At 43.0% G+C, this 22,598-nt stretch overlaps 1 protein-coding gene across 4 annotated transcripts; it reads right to left on the bottom strand.

The window, feature by feature from the left end:
- Positions 1 to 3,550: 3,550 nt before the first annotated feature.
- LOC111267257 (uncharacterized) lies at positions 3,551 to 22,597 on the bottom strand. 4 transcript variants are annotated; one of them, XM_022845373.2, is made up of 8 exons: positions 20,771 to 22,597; positions 8,569 to 8,791; positions 8,202 to 8,387; positions 7,211 to 7,377; positions 6,765 to 6,934; positions 6,338 to 6,562; positions 5,917 to 6,118; positions 3,551 to 5,746 (listed from the first exon to the last, which is right to left on the bottom strand). In XM_022845373.2, exons 2-8 carry the CDS (start codon positions 8,771 to 8,773, stop codon positions 5,672 to 5,674), a joined length of 1,230 nt encoding a protein of 409 aa, XP_022701108.1. In that variant the 5' UTR covers positions 8,774 to 8,791; positions 20,771 to 22,597; the 3' UTR covers positions 3,551 to 5,671. The 4 variants fall into 4 exon arrangements, with proteins under 4 accessions (XP_022701108.1, XP_022701107.1, XP_022701112.1 ...); XM_022845372.2 differs by lacking the exon at positions 20,771 to 22,597 and adding an exon at positions 11,179 to 12,308; XM_022845377.2 differs by lacking the exon at positions 20,771 to 22,597 and adding an exon at positions 11,179 to 12,308 and having other exon boundaries at positions 6,338 to 6,538.
- Position 22,598: the final 1 nt, after the last annotated feature.

Here is a 22,598-nt window from a genome sequence, read left to right as displayed (position 1 = left end):
TTAGGTGCCTATGAAGATCAAAAGACAAAAAGTTCCACCGAAAACGACAAAATTAGGTAAACATTGATCTCTTGCTATCGTAGTGGTCCTGGTGTGTGCATTTGGGCCTATATGACTATGCCCATTCTACGATAAACGGAATTTGAGGTGAGAAGAGATAGGCGTTGGGGAAAAGGGGGTGGGGGAACGGGAACGCGGCGAGAGATTAAGGAATAGCGCTAGCCGATCAAATAGAGCCAGAAGAGGAATGTGCTATGACAGAGTAGAGAAACAAGACCCCCAATGGCGGCCGAACGAGAGAGTAAACTATCTGACCGGTGGCACCCTCTTCTCGTCGCCAACATGTGTCAGAACGGGATAGCACGGGCCGATCACCGCTCGTTATGCGCAGGTATTGAAAAAAGCCGGAGAGTCAATCACCTGGTTTAGATCACCGATAACGTTACGCGAACCCTGTGAACATCATGATACGAGTTCGAATAAAGTTGCAAGGATAAAGCCTTGAAATCTTAACACGAATGATATGCACCGTCATATTGTGACTGTATGTATTGTTAATTGCTCGATCCTCTTGCCTGGTTAGATCAATAAACTGGATTGGATTATTGATTCTGATGAAAAGTTAGGTAACATTCTAAAAGCAATCCATTGTCGAGTTTGTAAAGCATCTTTGAAGTGTTTGCTTGGTTAAATAGCACCCACAGAGATTATCTTCAGCGTACTAATAATTAAGTTTTGACACGCCTGTTTGGGTCAGTAGTCAGAAATAGACGCGAATTCGGCTTTCTTTTCTTAGACACAAAAGACACCATCCTATACGAAACTGTTGATCCTTGCCGGAAGTACACTACGCAGACGCCCACAATGCGGTCTCTCTCATTAAATAGCCCATGGCAGCCTGTCTTTTTCCAGAAGTACTACAGATTCAAGTGTGGCGTATCAACCGTAGTTGTGTAGATTCAATTCCGTTACATTTTGCATACCTTCTATGTAGATTTACCCCCCGTGTTCCCATCGTCTTTGTTCTATTGCGCGTTCGTCAGCAGCTAACTCAGAGGCACGCGCCAGCCCCATTGGCAACAGATTCCAATAGCGGCTGGACCTCGCCTGTCAACATCCATCCAAGTACGACATTATAACACGCCACAGTCGTACAATCACTGCTACAGAGTTGTACAGTTCTTTGAGCCACCCAACCAACTCGTTCTGATAACAACTCTCGCGGCTCGTGGAGAAGACGCCATCGAAGGCCAGTTAAGTATGAAATGAGAGGGCTAAGGATACAGATATGGACAGAGAAAGCGTAAGGGGCGGGGTCGTAGCTTTGAAAGACTAGCAGCTTTGCCCCTTTCAGTAGTTGGGGACTAGGGAGAGTTTAAGAGAAACAAATCGTGCAAACAAGCCACGTTGATTCTTTCTACATTGCGCTGCGCCGCTCGTCATTGGCTGGCTGACTGGCTGTCGGGGGTTGCCGATTTTAAGAGTCGGCGAACGATTTCGCTTCTGACTCTGACGGGGCGGCTCGTTCTTCTTTGTAGCTTGGCGTTTCTATCGAGGCTTCGTCATACGCTTCTGTTCCCTGGATACTTTGTCGAAAACTATCAGGCAGCCGCATTAATCACTAAATATCAACAACACTCGTAACGCCATCATAGAGTGAGCGACGTACTAAGCCCCCACAACTGTCCGTTCGGAGCAGCTGCTCGGGGAGCTGCTGGCGCCCGTCGTGCTTGGTGTTGCTCTTGTCGCTGACGCTGCCGCTACTGCTGCGGCTAAATCTGCTGTCGTCGTGTATGTACACTGGAGAGTACGACGATGGAGATCATGTCGAGTTGGTTGATAGTCTTCAATATGACTCGTTTGGCTTGCCTTGAAAGTACGCTAATAGCAGTACCAGGCTGACTGTGAGCAGATCTAGAACTGGTAGAAGAAGAGGTCTGGGCAAGCGGGAGAAACGGCCGAGTCGGTCCGCCAGTCTCCGTTAGGGACTATTGTCGAAGTTCGGCAGTGATCCATCCGATCAGTCACATAAACAGCTCGATCTACTGGGCAGAAAGTTACTGCCGGTCAAAAAGTGCACGTTGAAGTGAAAGGCAAATAGATACACAATGTTATGTATGTAATATTACACACAATACCATAGATGAAACAGCTGTTGTTTTTCGTTTGCCTGATAATGAGCAAGACGCGCGCGTGTGCAGCAATTGGCATAGAACAGCATCGTGAACCAAAAGGAGAGACTGTGAGGAGTAGGCGTTGGTTGGCGGCCGGTCCGGACTTGCACATGTTTAGTTTGTGTACTTGAGGATTTGCTGCGGAAGATTAGCGATGGGTGTGCCAGCCTGATCAGGCCAGCACAGACCTAACGTACAGGGAATATAAAACGAAAAATAAATATTGATACCGAAGCTACTTGTTTCTTGATGCGATTACCAGGACGCAGATAGAATGGCAACGAGATTAAAGTTGACGTCAAAACAAAAGCTTGCGGTAAAATTCAGCGAACAATACAGGGTGTTACCTATTCCTATACGTGTAATGAGGTCGATTGAATTTCGAAAGATCTGCATACTTCTGCTATGTATATATGATATCTATAAACGAGAATCCTATTTAGAATATTTAGCAAAAGCCAAGTGCTGTGAAGGAAGACACATTATTCGTGCGTGTATTTATTTGCCAGGTTCAATGTCACCAGGGTAACCTTTATTCTCGAAAGGATATTTGAATCAGCAAAAATAAGCCGGACAGAGTTATCAATCAACTACCTAGCCCACCTAGTATCGGTTCTACCTTAAATCCGATACAAACACAGCATTCATTTGACTAAGTAGGCTCAAAGTCCGACAAAGACCTATCAAATCCGCTATCATCGGCACCTTGCCACAAGATAAGCATAGGTAAAATTGGAGCAACGGCTAAAATTAACTAAACGTAATAACACAGAGGTACGAAACTGAAAGTCCCGCGAAGTTTTCCAATCAAAACTTCGATAAAATCTGCACAAGTCCTCTATAATATATATATGTGATATTAATTTCTGTCTGAGACAAACATGGAAATTTAACCTGGTAGTTGAAAGTTGTAACACATCGTAGTCATCCTACATCTGGCTATATAATGTTGTGTAATGAACAGTTATTTTGGTAACGCTCAAGAGACAGACGACATGATACTTACTTTTTTTCCCAGGATTTAACAGGATGTGACATTTATCTAATCCATAAAATTACATTTTGTATGGGGTCCTTATAGGAAATCACTAGTACTTTATTTAGTCACCTTATCTATATGATGAAATGTCACATTGAGTAAATGCTTTCCAAGTGATCTCATTTTCGTATTTTTTTTCTGAGTTATTGCACGACGCGGCCGTTTCACGCGTATGTACGCATGCATATGTGTGCAGGTAAGAAACATGGTTTGTGAATACATACAGATAGACCATCCCTATCATTCTATGGGAATATATGTAGGCGAGCGTAATGTACGTTCTAGGAGCAATGCGCAGTAGACGCGTATTGTTCTTGAAAAATGTAAAGCGTGTTCGGTATTATTCGCGGTTCACTAGTCCAGTCACCGTGACAGAAGAAAACCGAATAATCAATCGATCATTGAAGAGCAGCTCGTTAAGGAGCATTCGAGTGCGATCCCGTTACCTCCTGAAACAGCGGAGCGGTCTGGAGATGAACTTTCCCACATAGAACTAATGAAGTTTTAGTTTACTATGGCGTAACACCGCCATCGAGCAAACTCTGATTGTTTACACAGGTTGACAACAGCACCGAAAATGATCGAGATCTATCATGTAGTTATCTTTACGTGTTTACGGTCAGCAGTAAAAAATCTTCCCTTGTCCTATCGAGCCTTCTGAGGCTTTTGATTGTCACTATCGAGTAATTACACATGTACGCGATCGATGCTGCGTCGATAGTTAGCACACCGTTCGTATGGACGTCTAATTATACAGATTCTACATAAGACGAAAACTATGTTTGTACAATACGATATTGCAACTGACGGCCTTGTCGGGGGTCGTTCACCTGAGTGCCAACATCATGGCAACGTGCATCTCCGACGGGAGAGACAGTAACCGTTAATGATATATAATGAATCAAGGGAGAACGAGATTCAAAAAGCACGTTGCTATTGATTGCAGCCATCTTCTCTTTACTTGGAAGCTTCGCATAATCGTCCCCTTGTGCCCCTCTGCACTTACTTGTCTCTTGTATTATAGCCGTTTCTAGGATCATGCGATTGTGTTTATTGGCGAACCTTTTTTTCCTAATCCACAGAAAGCGTACTGACATAAAAGCGATGTAGGGTAACGAAACGCAGATAGAATTGGATTAGGGAAATTTGCATTGAACAACTTCTCTCTATTCTATACGTGTATGAAAAAATCCTATATACATTTAGATTGGATAACTTGAAGCATGACGTTAAATATCCATTGTAGTCAAGTGGAGATGATTTGAAATTGCGTCTCAAGGATTGATCTCGATGTCCAGAAATACTTTCAGTTCAATAGAACGATGACAATACGCGCGGCCGACACGATAATGGTGACCGGTGCTAAAACTGTGCATACGGTACAGGCCTGAGAACTTCTAATATATCCTAGCAGAAACATATCCATCGATGCAATGGAACCCTAATGTGATCTGATTTACATTATTTTTGTACACATGAGCGTTACGAAGCGGCGTTTGTCTTTTTACAAGATACTTTTCCCACAAACGTTTACTAGCAAGCTAATGTATTCGTCCGAATATCTAGCAGCCGTATACTCTTACCCAGTTAGCAAAAGAACTAGACGGTCCTATGACAATATCACGGCGCATTTTTGGCAAAGACAGTTCTGTTGAAAATTGACTTTAGGTCTGATTCGGTCTGAGCATTCAAGACCCATCGTCGCTAGCTAGCTAACATTTTGCACAGCTGAAACTATCTTATTATACATTAATTGCAGCTCGTAAGTGCTTTCCTTTTAGGTTTCTGTTTAGAGCGTCAACCAGCTGCAGTGGCACCGGCGGCCATCTGCTCCACGCTAGTGAAAAGCGTTCTGAGTATGGTGACAAGCGTCGGAACGATTCAGAACGCGATTTCATTATTTTTCTAGCAGCATTGGCGATCTTCCATTATAAGAGACATTCTACCTTCTGGCTGGAAGAGAGACACCCAAACACTTATGTCGGATTGCCAAACGCTTGTCTACAGTAAAAAAATCCTCAAATAGCACCACTGTAAATCGTATAGGTCCTTGTCCTTTAGGCGAAGTTTTAGTTGTGATGGGCAGCTCGTTTTGGTTGATACCTACATACATAAATGATTGTAATGTACATCATTTTGAAATGAGCGGGGTTTGGGAATTGCGAGCTGCGGTTAACGAACGAGCATAGTGTATAGCTAATGTAAACAAATAAATACTCGAGTCATTATTATGACCATAAACTAGTTCAGTAACAATTGCACAGATACCCGGCTGGTTGTGGACTTGCCAAAACACTACAGAGAAAGAAAGTTACCAGTCCTGATTCGTTTCTACTTTCAATTTCACTTAGGCCAGAGGCTCAACGACCAAATCCTCCCGATAGCAATGGGCCAATATCAATCTAAACGGGCTTTTACGAATCGAAGTTGCTGCTTCCATTGCTGCATCTTGATCGACTCAGCCAACATCTTCACCTATATTAATAATCTCTTCCTCGGCCACGATATCACCCATTGGTTCACAGAGCATCTCCTGTAATTAGTAAAAGTACATGCGCGATACAAATATAATCTTTTTCAAAATACAAATACAGACATCATTATATTGTTCTTCACTGTCTCAGACTAAAAGACCAATTTAGCATTTTGCTGAATGAGTGAAACTGCGCGGGGCGATGGTTCCAAACTCTAATCCTTTTCTACCTCGCCTTCGATAAGTGCTTCCTGATCAGTAGCGCCTGTTCCATTGTCCTCGCAAATTCCAATCGTCTCCACAATGATCGCTGCGCCCTCAACGCTTCGTTGCTGAAGGAGGTGCAACTGCTGCCTCAAGATCTTATTGGCTTCTTCTAAAGAATCGCAAAGGCGACGCATGTCCCGGCTATCTGCACTGAGCTGTTCGACTCTGCAAAACATAGAGGAACTTAACACGCGTTTCTTGTTCCCTTAGCACTATACGTTTGAACTAGTGTAGCATAAAACAAAGAGCAGTGTGAAGTACTAACAATCCCCTTAGGAACTCTCTGAAAATAACCACAGTGTCTAAGTGGATGGTTTGCAAGCGTTTCGTACGCTGTGCCGTAACAATTAGCGGTGAATTCGTCGCCGCAAAAGAAAAACCAACCTTCTTTCAAGAGCGTCCATGTACTCCTTCTTCTTACGTCGACTTTCCTGGGCTGAAATTTTGTTTTTTATCTTTCGGCGAATCTTCTTCAAAGATCGCTCCTCGGCCTTTGTGAGGGGCAGCTTCTGCGGAACTGGATAACCTTCAGCAATCAGTGTGCGTTTTTCCTCCTCGGTTAAGGCGAGGACTCCGTGCGTCGTACTGCTGTCGGCACCAAGGTTATAACTAACATATGCGACGATAATAGGGAAAAGCATTATTTCTGCCCGTGTATGGATGTTTCACTTAATGACTGTTGAAAAAATCAGTCCACGAATTCTTAATAAGTAGTTACTCGGTTCCAAAGACGCCGGAGAAATGAGAGGGTTGCTGCACATCCGGACGACAGCATAAAGAGACGGTAGATCAGGACACAAGGAAAGCTCACCTTTCTGTCGTAACAGCGACTCTTCGTTTTAGAGCGTTGACAAGCTGCTGTCCAGCGATGACGTTTGTTGTCCCAGGGTGTAGAGGCGAGGCGCACCCGTCGCTCTCGGACTCATTCGAGGAAGATGTTGAGCTCGGAGGAGTCGGAGGAAGAGGTAGTTCAACCTTTACCTGATGGAATGCGAAATCAGGCAGATTATTATCCATTTTAACCATGCTTCTACCTACGTAGTGTGCCTTGTAAAGAGGTAGATGCAACATCGGTAATGTAATTTTTCATAGCGAAAGCCATTCTTCGAGACAGGTTGACACTAGTGATCCTGGTTATAATGTTCGGTTAATAACGATTTGTTCCTTAAGGGGCGCTCAGACGGTTAACGCGAAAGACACAGGATACAAAGCTACTTTCTTTCTACAAACAAAAGTGCCGAACAAGGTTCAACCTACCTGTGTCACAGCAACTGGCAAACTCTGCGTGGAAGTTGTAGCCTGCCTTAAAAGTGAGGCGAGCGGGGGTGTGCTAAGGGCTGTAGCCAACAAACGATTCTTTGACACCTTGCTATCCTGAACATTGCTGCTAGTAGTAGTTGTGCAGCATAGAATTCTTCCCGATACTAAAAGAAAAACACAACGTTACGAGAACAAACAGTTTTGTTTACGGCCAAATATGTATATACTACACTCTAAAGTACGCAACCGTGAGTCTAGTAACGGACGTAATAGTTCGTGTGAACACAGAGATACGCGCGCCAATTTAAGTCATAAACCTATATTGTATATGTAAGTTTCTTCTCTTGGCTTCTTTTTGGCTCTCATGAGTGCCTCTGTTGAGATGAAAAACCGTATCACGAGTTTTCTTCTAAATATCAATCGGGGACACTTTTCAATGCCATTTCCTCCTGCGACTTTAGCGGTTAAAATAGGTCTAAAAAAAAATAAATAAAATAGATGGAAAGTTGTTAAATGCATTTGATTTTTACGAAACACTTTGTCTCTCTTGGCCTGACGGCCTTCATAGTGCCGCGAGTTCTTTTACCGGGAAAAAACTTACCATCTGAAGTACTTTCCCATCGCGGTAAATCGAGCTTCATTCACATTATTGATTCCTACCTATTTTAATGGACCTTACCTAGTTACCTAGTTTAACAGGATAGAAAGCCGTAACAAAACTCTCCGCTAAGCAGGAAATTTACACGTGAAAGTTTGCCAGCAACACGACGACTACGGGATTCCGTTAGAGAAAAAATAGAAATACACGCTACTTGGAGATTCTAAATCAATGTTACATGAGCAATAAATACAATTTGGAAGAGTCATTGAAGAAGATCGAAGCTATTTTAGAATATAGGACATACGCTAGCTAACTAGTCTCACAGCGTCATAGCAACGCAGGTGTTTAGCGTGCCAAGCCGATATCTCTCTGTCTGCCTTCACGTACCAATACCAGGCGTAACGTTCTGTAGGGCGTGTGCTGTGTAGGGCGGCGGTGGAATGGGGATTGGGGAAACAGCTTGCGCTGGAAAAGGTAGGACTGGAGGAGGTACAACGGCCTCACTTTTGACGAAGACTCCTTGGCCAGTAGCTGATAATAACGGCACGGCCGGATAGCACTCGTCATCTAAATCTGTGAAAATTTGCGCGCAATAAAGTTACTCCAGACATTTTCCACTGGTGCCAATTACTATATACTTATATATTACCACAATGAATCGTGGCTACCGTTTTCTGCCCAGGGGCCAAGGTTCGCTTGGCTACTTCCAAACAATGATAGTCATTTCAATAGATAACTGTTCTCCACTGTTAACCTTTTTCTGTTTTAATGATGATTCCAATGGGAGCGGTCACTGTTGTTTTGTTTTGTTGTGCACCATTCGCGTTGGAGTACGAGTGCTCGTATTCGACAGAATCCGATATCATTCTATCCTCGAACAAAATCGGATTGGGTAGAGACGTTCCGCCTGAAATGGAATCGTCCACGTCGCCCAACAGCCATTCCTCTTCGCAGTCCATATCGTGATGACCTCACCGCTGCCAAAGGACAAAAACAGGTAACGCAGATTTGCCATTACGCCATCATGAAGGTTCGTCCATTGAAACACTGCATTGAAACTGGAACAAATACTATAATCCCGGTACTTCCATTTACAAAACAGCTTACATCCAGGAACAGTCGATGCAAGGCATTTTAACCCTTCATAGAATACACGCACATATAGCTTCCAACAATATTTTTCACCGTGGCGGATTCATGATCCGAATACTTTCTTCATGCCATTGTGCAACGTATATATAAATCGTGGACGATTTTGCTAGCTCTCTAACCAACGACACTGATTGACTACCTATTAGGCGATCGCTCGCCCGAAGCATTAACTAAGACTCTAGCTTATTTATGGATAGAACCGTGCCCTTTTTCCAAATTTTCCAGCAGTAGACATCCGTGCTGCACACTGAGTGAATTGTGACCTCTATCAGCATCATTTTTCTGGAAATGTCTGCCACTGCCCCTGTCTAATAGTTGTTGCTAGCGATCTCGTTCGTTTGGCGAAAGAGATAGAAATTAATGTATGACAGTTGTAAAAAAAGCCGAGACACTTCACTGCTCGGCATAGTGAAGCACTTATTGACTGAAGTGACGACCGCGCCTAATCATTATAAAGAACAGTAACAAGCTTCTTTATTTATTACTTGTCGAATAATTACCGTTGGCAATTTTAGTTGCGCCGCAGGAAATACGGTTTGGGTAGCGATGGTGAGGCTTTTTAACTATAGAAACATATACAAGGTCACAGACCCACAAGCATAGTTTAGAGACGTCTTTATGTACAGACAGTGTATGATAGGTCACGGATGCTTCGAATTTTATGGCCGGCACCACCATTAGGTATTTCGTTGCATGATTGGCTTTTAGCGCGCAACGAACTGGGTCCACGCTCGGGCTGCAACCTAGACTACCACGTGATCCTAATATTAGCATGCAGAAACGTTATCCACTAGGTGACGAGGTAGATTTAAGACCCATAACAACATACGCTACAATAAATAACGTGTGATCAGGTAAGCGATTGTTACGTTGATGTTGAAGAACCACTCACTGGATGGCTTGAATCATAAATAAAATAAAGAAAATTAGTTCCGGTAAGTTGTATGCGACGTGCCAAAGCTGAACATCTTTTGTAGCTCAAACATCACTTCTTATTTAAATTCACGTTAAAATAAAAACTAATAGTTTTAACTTAACTTTGGCTAATTGACAAAATAAGCATCACAAAAGAATAACCCCAAGAAAAATTGCCGCAATTTTCTCCGAAATATGAATATTTGACGCTACGAATTAAAAGACATCGAATCATTATCACAGTGTGTAAAACATCAGTGTATTGATCATTATATTAATTTGGGTTAACTTACACAAATCCATCACGATTTTCGTCATTAACTTCATCGGCAGTTGAATAGAACGTCGAACGAATAACGCTGTACCGCGTCGCTATCACATTCATTTTTTAAAATTGAGCTCGAACTTTAAGTTAACGAACGTGTTACTTTTTGTTTACAGAGGCCTATAGATGATGCCAGTACTGTCGAATGTCCCTGCCGGTGCAAAAGTGCCGGGCTCGAAATAAGTGCTTGACGATACAACTTGCCCAGAAATCCGCAATTCTATAGCGAAGCTCCGTTCCGGACCACGTGGTCCGCCTGGACGGACGCTGCGGTATCAGGTCGTTCACCGCTAACGGAGTTTTACGGTAACAACAACAGCAGCAGCCACAACAGTCCGGCCCGCAAGAGCGGAACGCTAACCCGGATAATGGAACAGAATCAGCTAGCATAATTTGGTGTCTCGCGAACCACCTCATTCACTTTGTTTCTTTTTCTCTGCTATTGAAGAACATAGTTGAACGATCTTCGACCAGATACGACGTTAATTTTGCGTATGAGCAATAGAAAAAATTGTGTCATATACTACGTGATCAAGGGACGTATTGTCCATGTAAATGAAAGCTAATTTTAATTCATGCAAGACATGCTCAAATGAAGTGAAGAGATAGCTTCTCGAAGTACGCGGCACCGTTGCAACCCATAACGTTATTTCTCTATTCAAACATATATAATGAACTTATAGGATATAATAGAATTGAGCTTATTCGTTCGAATTGTTTCATTATCTGTAACGGGAGGTGTTCACAATAGATTTCTATAAACTTTCACAGGAAGTTATGATTTTATCATATGCAGCGTGTTACTTTATTAATGATATTTCATATGTTGAGCATATGGTTGGGGCTAATAAAATGGTCATTATTAAGTTGGCGACCCTCGAATTAATTGAGACCCAGAAATCTGTTAACATGCGTGATTAAGAGCTATTGGCAGTGAGTCGTCTGCGTACCTACTGCGTATCCAGTACTTACCACCACGCGCATATTTCGCCAGAATCCTGCAGAACTTCAAACAACGTACCTCAATATCTTTTCATTATCGCGCTCAACGTAAAGTTTGCACAAGCCAAAGATTCAAAGACCCGCATTTGGAGCAAAATATGTTGACGACTCGTGGCATAATTCCACAAGTCTTATAATTCCATTGCGTAGCTTCGTATCAACCTATTTTTGTTTGCGTGTTCCACTGTTCATATGGTCGGTCCTCTCAGTTCCTCTCGGCTGTTCCACACTGATATAATCCAACTGATTACGCCATTGCACCATAGAACTTCAGATTGTCAGTTGCACCTGAATTTCAGCTCGGTAGCATAAGAAACGATTGACACCTCTAAGAATAGGCACCTGTTACTCCAGACTTCAGATAGGAAATGTCAATTTGTTTTCACGTGTCCTTCAACAGCCATCCGCTTGTTTGTGCTTCGTCTGCGCTCACACATGTCATTTGTTCTCAACGGCGACCTTCTTCCTATTCAACGCCAGTGTAATTCTCCAGCAGTTACAATCTCTGAATCAGGTGGCTGGACATCGGAAAAGTCGGCAAGTGCAACAGCGTTCAACTTAAAACAAATGCTTCACGCAGACGACAGCACCCTCAGTCTCCTGAGAAGAGTTTTATGTTTCTGACAATCATGTAGCTTGCTTCGGCATTTTACATCGTCTCGTTAACTCCGGTATTCGTTCGGCCAGCTTTTCTGCAACGTAGGGTTCTCACCCCCTGGTCGTCGTGTCCCATGCGTTGCCGGTGTTGTTATGTACGAGCGCTGCTTCTCGTTCCGCTTCTTCTGGGGTATTGAGCAGTGTGGCTCGTTTCAGCGATGATCAGTCGGCGTCAGGTGGCCACAGCTAGGCCGAACAGCCTGAACGGCAGTGCTGGCCGTCTGGAGCGGCAAGGCTCTGCAGCTTTGTTAGTTGACTTTGCTTTGCTTTTTAACGTCAAGTCGTTTTTATCAAGCGAACCGTCGAGGGCCGCTTGTGCTGCCGCTGCTTTTGCTGCGCGTTCGGCTGCCGCTACTGCGGTCAGAGCACAGTTCAGTGACTCTCGACGTTCGACCGACTGACTGACGAACGACGGACGGACGGATAGACCGACGGACGAATGAACAGAACGAGCTATGCAGCAACGGAGCAACGTGAAGGGCGAAGATGACGCTGGCCTCAGCCGCGGCTGCGGACGTCAGCAGTACACTGCACAACAGCAGTTAGCGAGCCTACAGAGGAATGGAGAGCGGGCAGAGACGGTAGCAGTAAGAGCGGACCCGGCAGAATTGAGAGACCGACATTCGAGCATAAATGTACACGACGGGAAAAGAAAGAACGCGCAAAGTGAACAGACGAAGTTGACGCGGCATCATCAGGGGCCACTGATTGTCAGTGGCTGCGCCGTCGTCGTCGTCGTCGTCGTCGTCGTCGTCGCCGCCGTCGCCGCCGATGCAGCTGCTGGTGCCTATGGCTTTGGTTAGCAACGTCAACAATGCACACCGCTACCGCCACTCCGTAAGGGCTGCCAGTTTTGCCGTTCGGATCGAGCAGACACGCAGAAAGCTGGCCTATAGGAACGGTCGCAGTGGCTTATAACATCGTCGAACAGCGATATCAGCCATAGAAACGCCACGGCTAGCAGGCCAGTGATAAGAGAAAAAAAAAGGAAGAGATAAATGGGAAGGTACAAGGAAGGACCCAAAAAGCGCTGGCTAAGAGAATGTGTAGGCTCTACCTTTGATAGGGGCTAGTCGTGGCTATGCCAAAGGTTAATCGGCGTCGAGGGTTTGGCAACAGCACTGCAGAAGCAAAGGAAAACCTCCCTGGCAGCGGAAGGCCAAGAAAGACGCTAGACGCAGCACGATCTGTCGGTCTCTGTTGACAGCTCCAGCGGCCTGAGCGCAGCGGCAGCGTCATCGTGCACTGTCTGAGCAACACTGTCTCCGACATCGACTAGCCAGCAATACTCGATTGTGTATCGACTCAGCGACGCTAAGAGACTCACTGCCTTACGGTTTCTGATAGCGACTATTTTCTGGTACAAGCTTATACTGTGTATCATAACACAAATATAGCAGGCTAACTGTGTACTGAAAAAAGGTGTGGAAGCAGACGCAGCAGCGGGTAAATATCGTACGGATGAACACACGCGTACACACAAATACAGCCGAACCGAGATCCTCAATGCGTACGGGCAAAGGTAGATGGTTGCTGACGGCTTTTGCCAGAGAATAAAGCTGCACTGTTGTTGGACAGTGCTGTATTATAGAAATAGGATCACGACGTACAACGAGACAGTAGGAGCTATAGCAGATCGGTAAGTCGGAGCAGGCGCTGCAGGTAGCACAGAGCAGGTCGGCCGGCCTAATCGGGAGTAAAAAGCATGGACCGTACTATAGCGAAAAAAGCAAACGGCCAGCCGAAACGTGTTTAGCGTTTTATGCCCTGCGTGCCCCGATGCTGAGTAAGGGATGCAGCAATTCAGCTTGCTTTAAAAGGGCTTATATATAATGGTTTAATGATAGATATGACCAATGCAGTGATATCTGTCCTTTAACTAACTTCTTTTCAGCTTTAATTACCGAGAAACTTAAAAAGCGACTTTAGTATACAAGTTAATACATCTGATAAATTCTTAATTATATATTCCTGCTAATAGGCGTCAGCAGTCCAGCCATTACGATACACAGATAATCGAAAGTTTAATAACATTAAAAATGGACCTCTACTCAGCAAACCGCATTCTTATTATCAAACATTATTTTAAAAATAGCAAAGGTCTATTGACGTATATTCGTCCTAGTTAGTCGGCATAAACAATCCCGTCCCGTTGGCAAGCTGTGCCCGCAAATTTCGAAACAACCGTTCGGTATCGTGCTTAAAACTGCAACTACTTCATGAATACCACGCGGTGTATTCTCGTGGAATACCTCGTGCCTACAGAATCCAGTTGACCTAACAATTCAAGCTTACAGGTCAGACAGAGCGAAAAAAAAACTCGTATATTGGTAACTGAACGACAATACCTTCCGAACTAAAAACAACTTCACAGATGAGGTCCATTTTCATGTTGACAACTTCATAAACATGCAGCAAAAGAAGTTACGTTTCGAGACAAGAAAAAAATCCATATGTATTTTATGAAAAGAACGTGCACCTTGTACGCGTCACCGTTTGGTGCGTATTCTTAGCGTAGGACATCACTGAACTTCGTGTGACGCTTCAATGACTCTGCCAGAAACGCACAAACAATCAATGGTGGACGGGACCGGAGCGTGATAGGGCCAGGTTTTGTCTTTCAAGTAACTCTACGGATCCCAGAGACCTATAGTTCTATGAAAACAGTTTCACTTGCCACACATCACATAAAACAGTCCTTTATTATAGCACGAGACATGATTCCTCGTTTGGGTGTTATTAGATCGATTGTCTATTTGGCCTTTTTTCTTTGAGATTTTTAGGTCGATAATCCTATGACCGTTCAAGTCGTGAAAAAGAAAATTAGCTGCTATATCAGAAGATTCAAACTTATACCAAGTCGAATTTGAAATTTTGCTCAAACAATTTAAACATTTAAGCAGTGTCGAAAGGGGCATTTACTGGATACTTTTTGCATTTAGTACTCTCATCTGTTTACTCTATACCAAAATAGAAACTTCGATCTAGAAGCAAAAAAACTATATTTTGTTTAGAATTCAGGTTCAGGCTTAGGCTTCTAGGTCAGATTTATGATAAAATTGAAATCACTAGGTTAGGTCAGTATGCATTTACTGCATGAAAATGTCTGGCTCAAAACAGGTGTGTAACTATTCACTTAACATAAATAGTAGTTACCCATTTTTTCCTATTCCAATAGGACACCTTTCCGGTATTTTTCCTTTCGTTTCGCAAAAGCTTGCTCTAAGTTTTGTGGAAGGGCGTAAAGGGGCAAACTGTTCATCCTTTCTGCATATCTCTTTTTTACCGAATAGTTGCTGAATTCACAACTGTTATTACATCTTTTAATGTGCTCAACTGCGACATGATGCGACACGTCAAAACGCGCCGTGCCGCTGCACACTCTTTCGCGATTTTGCCGTTTGGCTTCTAACGTTTCTGCAGTGCACTTAGCGGGCTAATGAGTGCTGGGTCGAAGCAACGGGAGTATTCACCGAAGTTCAGTGGCCCCGGTTGGGGCTACCGCAGCGCGGGCTGTGGTCAAGTAGACGGATATATGAATACGCAGTAACGACACTACAGCCTACAGGCAAAGCGTCTACCAGCTAGCACCAGGCCGTGCCCCTGCTATGTAGCAACGTCGTATGAACTCCCATTGACCCATCCGTCCCAGCATTTCGCCCCTTCTTCAAATTCAAGGTTCAAATTGGTATATGGACGTCAAAAACCTTCGGATCGTCCGAAGTACACAGCTTTCGTCCTGAACTATACTCGCACAGGCACATATACGATATGGCTGGTACACGAGTATTCACATATATAAAACTGCACACGAACATGAGGCATTGCCAGTTAGGAGAAATCGGATCAGACGGCCGAATTCAACAAGCGTATCGTAATTTCGCTTTGTGTGTGAGTTGTATTGCGGCATCAGAGCGCTGTTATACGGGCCGTCTACACAGGCGCAATTTCCGACGAAACTCCATAATACTGATAGTGATAACGATGACGACGGTAGCTGAGCCGATGCTAAGGCTCAGAACGTATAAAGGCAACGATGGAAGCTTAAGCTAAAGCAGTAGGGAGCTGGTAGGCAGAACATTTCAACCGCTTTTTGGTCAACAATACAGTGCTGACTATCGTTGTTAACGACAAAGGGGTTGCAGAAAGAGTCCCGAAGTTCTTTGCAGCAAGAAAATGCCCAGCGAAAATTTTAATGATGAATTTCACTATAAAAAGTAAGACCACTTAAACGGTCGAGTACTTAGCCTATCTTGTTTACCACAGGGCTAAGTCCCACGGGTAACCTGGCCTCAAGATGATATACCACTGATCAAGTTTTATGGCGCCCGCGTAAAGTATAACTTAATATATACCCCTGGCCCATCCTCCTGCCGTCTTAAAGGTACTATGTGAATTTGTTCTTCAGTGAAAATTTTTATTTACTTTTAAATTATATGAGCTCAGCAGTTTGTGTTCCCTTTGCCTGGCACCTGACATGAGTTGCAAGAACTCGTGCTATACTATTAATTTTATCAATTAGCTATTAATAACGGTAGTGGCATTGCATGTTACCCTTCCGATAAGCATAGAATTCTACTAAGATTTAAAAAAGAAACATCTCCGAATATTATATACGTTCTCGTAAAAATATATTGCGTAAGTACAATATCAATTCTCGTTATACAATAAATCGAGGCACTCTCAACTACATATGCGGGAACGTGATACCAGTGCAATATGTGGCGGGGATTCACTGAGGCTCACCCAGAACCACGCTACCCCGTACGTATATCGATAGACACTACATTTGTCTGTCCGCTCATATTAACACACTTGTATAATCGTTTGTTATTTAACACGTGTCTGAGTCGATTACGTTGATGTCGCCTGTCGTCCGTTGAGCTAAAAGTTGCCGCCGCAGGGAAGCGTTCTCGTTTGGAGTCAGCTGTAAAGTCGACGGCAACGATAACGATGTAGCTTTTGAGTCCTGCGCTTCCGGGTGCTGCCCTCATCGGCGAGTGTTACGCACGAGGATCGTCGCTGAAGTGAGAGCCAACACCGAATGGATGGCAAACTGCTATTGATGACGGATGCGAAATATCGTTTGAGGCGTTTCATACCAAATACGCGTAAGGTGCGACGCCATGTTGCCAGAGGAAGAAGGCCTGCCAGCGTTTGGTTTTATTATGTCCTGCCCTCGGATGTTAAACACTGACAGGTAGAATATTGTCATTGTTATCGCTGCTCTGTATCTGAGGATTTCTAACAACTAGGCTCCGAAACTCACTCAGATTTCAGATTCGACTTGTTGTCAAGGTAAAACGGATAAGAAACGATTTTAATCTTTTGTCTATTGGTTTTGTTTGACACTATAGAGTGTGCCCCAGATCGGGCGTATAAGGCCACCATACGTAGTGGTCCTAATGAAGGACCTTACTTCAAGACTAAGAAATTGAGCCCTGAATACAATTACTTGACAAGATACCAAGCTACGTTAGATAAGACAAAACGTGAAACTAACGACTCGAGCGTAGGTTAATGTTGACAACGTTGTGGTTCTAGCTCATGTTAAAATGGTACTATTTTCAATAACGTATGGACAGAATGGTCGAAATCTTGTCAGCGTCATATCAATTTTCGATGCAGCTACCGAGAACTCTCGGCCATCAGATGACAAAAAAAAACGGCCCTTAAGTGAGTATCGCGATGGCTTCTGATGCTGTATACCCATTGCAGATTTTCCAGGTTAGTGTTCACCTGCGATTAGTATTTAGGCGACAGCGCCATTGGCCTGAAGCTCTTCAATATATAGAGAACATCTTTACATGCACGACGTTATGTCATCTTTTTCTTCGAATAACATAATAAGAAACCTTCTTGGAGATCCGCTTTCAGCTGGTTAGGAAAGTCCGTCACAGAAAAAACATCATTATATTTCCTGGAGTGATTTAGTAAAATAGCTTTCGACATTAGTAGAACATTTGGATAAAAATCAATACATCCTGTAGAGTTTACGTAATTTTCTGAAGAAAAAAAATTGCATCATGTGTACAAGCTGATTTTAGATCTCAAGTTGTTTCTTCTCCTTAAGCAATTTGTAACCGCAAAACATCATTTGAATTTCTGCATACCCTAGACCCATGCTGATAAACCACTTCGCCTTTGGCGCATGGAAATAGCAGCGTGAAACACTACTTGAGACTACTGAAACGCACTGCAAAAACAAATGTGTTCTTGAGCTACATCGAACCCAGACACAGTGACGGTTGCATCTTGATGGGGTTAGGGTTCACAGCCCCTAGTGAATTCGATATTATAATCCACGGCAGACAGATCCGTATCAGCGATATGTCCATATATATGTCCTATTTTTCTTTTCAGTACATCACTAGTCATGCCCTCTTGACGTTTTTCGGGCTTACCATATAGTTGTACAGGAACAATTTAAGAAGGAAAAGCAAAAAATAATTTGTTATAGATAGAAAAGTGAAATATGCAGTGCTACCTCACACCGTGCGGAGCTGCGTTATGGATTTCGACCCGTTGACAACTACTCTGTGAGCTGTATGGATGATCTCATAAGACCAAGTATGTATTTTTTTAGATGGCTGAAGCTTGGCCACATTGACGGGTCACGTGCGAGTTAAGTCTTGAGTGGCAACTTTCTTCTGATTTTAGTCCATAGCAATCTGAGTAGACTGATATTATACTCATCAACTTTTTTAAGAGCGAACTTTTATATGTACGGTTAAGTGCGCTAAATGCAAGCTAGTCGTCAGAAAGAGACAGGTGTTTTTAGGCCAAACTTTTGAAGCTGTCCGACTGACCGAACTGTTTGCGAATGAAGATCTTGCTTGTTTTCTATTATTTATTTATTGTGGCTTAGAAGAATATCACTTAGTCGGTGAGATGTCTCAGTGAAGAACATCCGGGAATGTTTTAAGGAGAATGTTGAATGAGTGCATCGTTTATTGTGGGTTTGCTATGACAAGATTGTGCGCCGTGGGTTGTGACTTAAGCCAGCTAGAGAACGACCCAACCATGTAAAACATTTACTTATTCCTCTCCTCAGTCGCCACAAAGCTGTCCATTCTGTCTCAGTTATCGCAGCTTTACTTGGGGGTGAAGCACACGACAGCGCCACGTGAAACCTTATATAAGGCGATGGGCAAACAGATTTCCCTCATCTGATTTACAATGTGTTTTTGATGTCTAAGGCAAAAAAATTGTTACTTACATTTCATTGATTTTAACCTTACTCCTATTTCACTTATTATCAATACAATTTCTTACATTAGAATCGTTAAGCGTTTTCTTAATTATTATAGTTGGCAATGACTTCAACTGTTGTTAAGGGCCCATTTCCGATAGGGTTTTTAGATATCTAATAGTGGAGTATTTTATTTAAGTAAATAGATCGGTTTTCTTACGACGACCTATTCTAAACTATTTTCATCAGTTCTGGAACGATCAAGCGGTCGCATATATATATATATATATATATATATAATATATACATATAAAGCTAACACTTTTCACCGAAACAAAATTTGTGTTCTGTCTATTCTTTTCGAAGTACCCCCTTAAAGTTCATGTTTCGAGTTCAGTTAGTCGTGAATAATTTGATTTTCTAAATCCACTACTGAGACCGGTTGGTTCGCTGACGGCCGCCCTTTTACCGACGATCGCTCGAGGTTGTCCTGATGCCCGATACCTTATCATGCGATAGCGCCTGAACATGTCAGTGAGGGCGCCCGTTTAGTTGTCCTCTCATATTGTCATCGACTGTGGCTTCTATCCTCCCTCTTCCTGCATGTCTCCATACAGCTCGGTCCGTCCGCAGGCCGCGGCCTATCCGATGCTTAGGTAGTTTTGAACTTCTGCCGTCACTGCGACAACGAAGACCAGATGGCCCCGTAGTCGAAACATTACTGCTGGACTCTATCGGCCAGCCGAAACAGAGCTTTTCGACAGAACTGAACAAAACACAATACAAGATTAGATGGATTGGCCGGCATCACACCACAGTGCACTGCGGTTCTCTGTGCCAATATATATGTCTCTGTGTCCATAAGTTGCAGTTAGTTATTGACGATGTTGGCCACTGTTGGTTGTCGGCCGCCGTTGACTCTACTGTCACCACAACTTCTGTATACAAGTTTCAGTATAATAGGACCAATTAGGATAGCAGCCACTTAACGAGCGGATGACTGCCTTCGTTGACCTGCTCGTATCCGCATATCAGAGTGCAGGACCACATACCAGACAGATGTGGCCATAGAATACACTTGCTTCATAGCCATCGAGCCAGTACACTACGCCGTTCAGAGTATTTATCCCCTCGACGCAAAGAAAGAAGGACACTTCGCGTTTGGCAATTCACGAACACCAACATAACAACAACATCACAATCATCATCTTAGTCGGGTAAGATGGGGCGGGAGTACCGATCGAGGTTTCGGGTGATTTGATCTATTTAAGGGAAAGATACACGGCCTGCTCCATACGATAGTCTGCTATCGCAGTAGAAGCATCGTTGTAGCATTATATGTCAATCTCGTGCTCCCCAGTCTGTGGGTGCCGCAAGTACCCTGTCTGATCATTGGCTTAACGTTATTCTAATTTAACTGTTACTTATATCGTTAGATATGAATGTTTTTTATTCATTATGTGATATGAATGGTTGTTATTAATCATATGATTGACACTGTGACATTGACTAATGAGAATAAATAAAAACATAATTAAATGAATTTTTTTCATTGAAGTTAATTATGTTTATTAGTTAAGGTAAAACTGCCATCTTACTATTATTATTTGCACTTCTTATAGGGAGTATATATATATTTTTCTTAGGTAAATATATCTATTTTTTTTCATTGAACTTATAAGGCGTGTCGATAAGAAATCGAAAGAGACTAACCTTCAAATTTTCATGGCCTCCCGGTCGTTTTCCATAGTTCTTCAGAATGATTTCTCTATCGAGAAAAACAGAGGCATTCATGGATTTCATTCTCTGATCAATCTATTTCCGAAGAATTTTCTTGATTGTTGCCCACATGAGTTCTTATCGTTCATATCAATCCTAGATGGATATGATTTTCGTTTCATGGTGCTAGCAATGCGATTGGTCGAGCAATTGGCAGGTTTGTTGGGAACCACGAAGTTGCGTTTATGACTGCCGAGCTCAGACAAATCGTTTGCGCTTGGTCCCACGCCCAATGTATAGCTTTACCGAAAAACAGCCTTTAATTCCTCTGAAGCAAGCTAGCGTGTAAGTGTTCAGAGGGCGATTTCTCGTCCAAATCGAAACTTCTAACTTGAGGACACTGGCATCAATTTAAGGGTAACTTTTTCAGCGCATAACTAGTGAAGTTGGCACTGCAGGTAGAATATGGGCATTTTTAAATCTCATGATCTGATTGCACAGCGGATCATAACTGATGAACCCAACTTGAGCAAAAATACATCAGCAGAACTTGCAAATCAATTGCTCCCGACATCCCCTTATTTAGCGTTTTCCAGAACTGTATATTTCTATACTTCATGCTTGCCAGTCTATCACCGATGAACTACCAGGCCTTGGCTAACCCAGTAAATCAACACTTGCCACTTGTAGAGTAGCTTTTAGTCGAAGTGTCAAGGTAAAAATAAAACATCAAAAATCGATTCTGAACCAAAATTTTATGGAAAATTAACTGGAAATTTTACATGTAAATTGAAACAAGATTTCGCACATAGTTAAAGCACGCCGTTCTACTACTTTGCTACAATGGTGGGCAATGATAAGCCACAGTATAAAGCTCGCCAGTACCTGCGCCCTATTTGCTATGCTGACTAGCGGAAATGAGTAGCTTCAATCGCGCTTTCAATGGACAGGTCTTTCGGGTTTAGGTACAGTTACTTCTGCCCAAATAAATCAAATATAACATAAAAATAGTTGATTCGTAGATCACAATGTTTGCTTAAGTCGAACAAAGAACAAACGTCCATCAAAGATTATTGATCACTATTAATTCACTCTGACGCACACAGCACGGGCTTCATTTTGAAGGTATCTTTTTTTCTAGGACTCCGATTTATATCAATGAACTCTGCGATTGTTCGTTGAGACTCTCTGGATGTATGTCAAACTTCTATACCAGCTTGACACTTTCGTAGAATGGTATTGACTCGATACAGACAACCTACGTCGCAATCATGCGCTTGTAAGCGTACCACGTACATCTGAGTTCTAGAAACGCTAGAATGTCTGACGTACTATCAGAATGTTTGTAATTAGCTATTGATCCATACGAACGAATACAGAGACTGCAAGGGGAAAATAAAACTTTGTCTACTAAACATCAAAACAATAACAAACAAAAGGCTTGACAGCAGTGACCGAATTACATCTCAGACAAACCATCTGTTTTGCGTTCTATACCTCAACATAGAAATAAGCAGAGTCTCAATTCTTTCTAACTACACTGGCAATCGGAATAACGTTTCGCCACACACTAAGAGTCCATATGTGGACTGGGAACCTATTTCTTCGGTACGTATCAGGGAAGATGTGGTAAGCACGATATTCGTTCGTGTACCCTAGAAAATAGTGCCACTTCGGCACAGCGGGCAAAAAAATGGCGTATACTTGGTCCAATTTTGACGGTCGTGACGGCTCTCCTTCATAATAAATGAAATCCGTTCGAACACGGCAGGCAGTCGGAACTGGTGCAACGCAAACTCGACAATCGAACGCCCAAGCTTCC

The sequence above is a fragment of the Varroa jacobsoni genome, unplaced genomic scaffold (assembly GCF_002532875.2).
Source record: "Varroa jacobsoni isolate VJ856 unplaced genomic scaffold, vjacob_1.0 scaffold_1163, whole genome shotgun sequence".
Taxonomy (NCBI): Eukaryota; Metazoa; Arthropoda; class Arachnida; order Mesostigmata; family Varroidae; genus Varroa; species Varroa jacobsoni.
The sequence above is the reverse complement of the archived record's forward strand: the minus strand, read 5'-3'. Positions and strand labels throughout refer to the sequence as shown.

Excerpts from the sequence above, each read along its gene's own strand:
- LOC111267257 (XM_022845373.2), bottom strand. The coding sequence starts at position 8,773 with ATGGACTGCGAAGAGGAATGGCTGTTGGGCGACGTGGACGATTCCATT. Across the intron at positions 6,119-6,337 it reads ATGGACGCTCTTGAAAGAAG|AGTCGAACAGCTCAGTGCAG; the intron begins GTTGGTTTTTCT and ends TATGTTTTGCAG. Across the intron at positions 5,747-5,916 it reads AAGCACTTATCGAAGGCGAG|GAGATGCTCTGTGAACCAAT; the intron begins GTAGAAAAGGAT and ends TACTAATTACAG.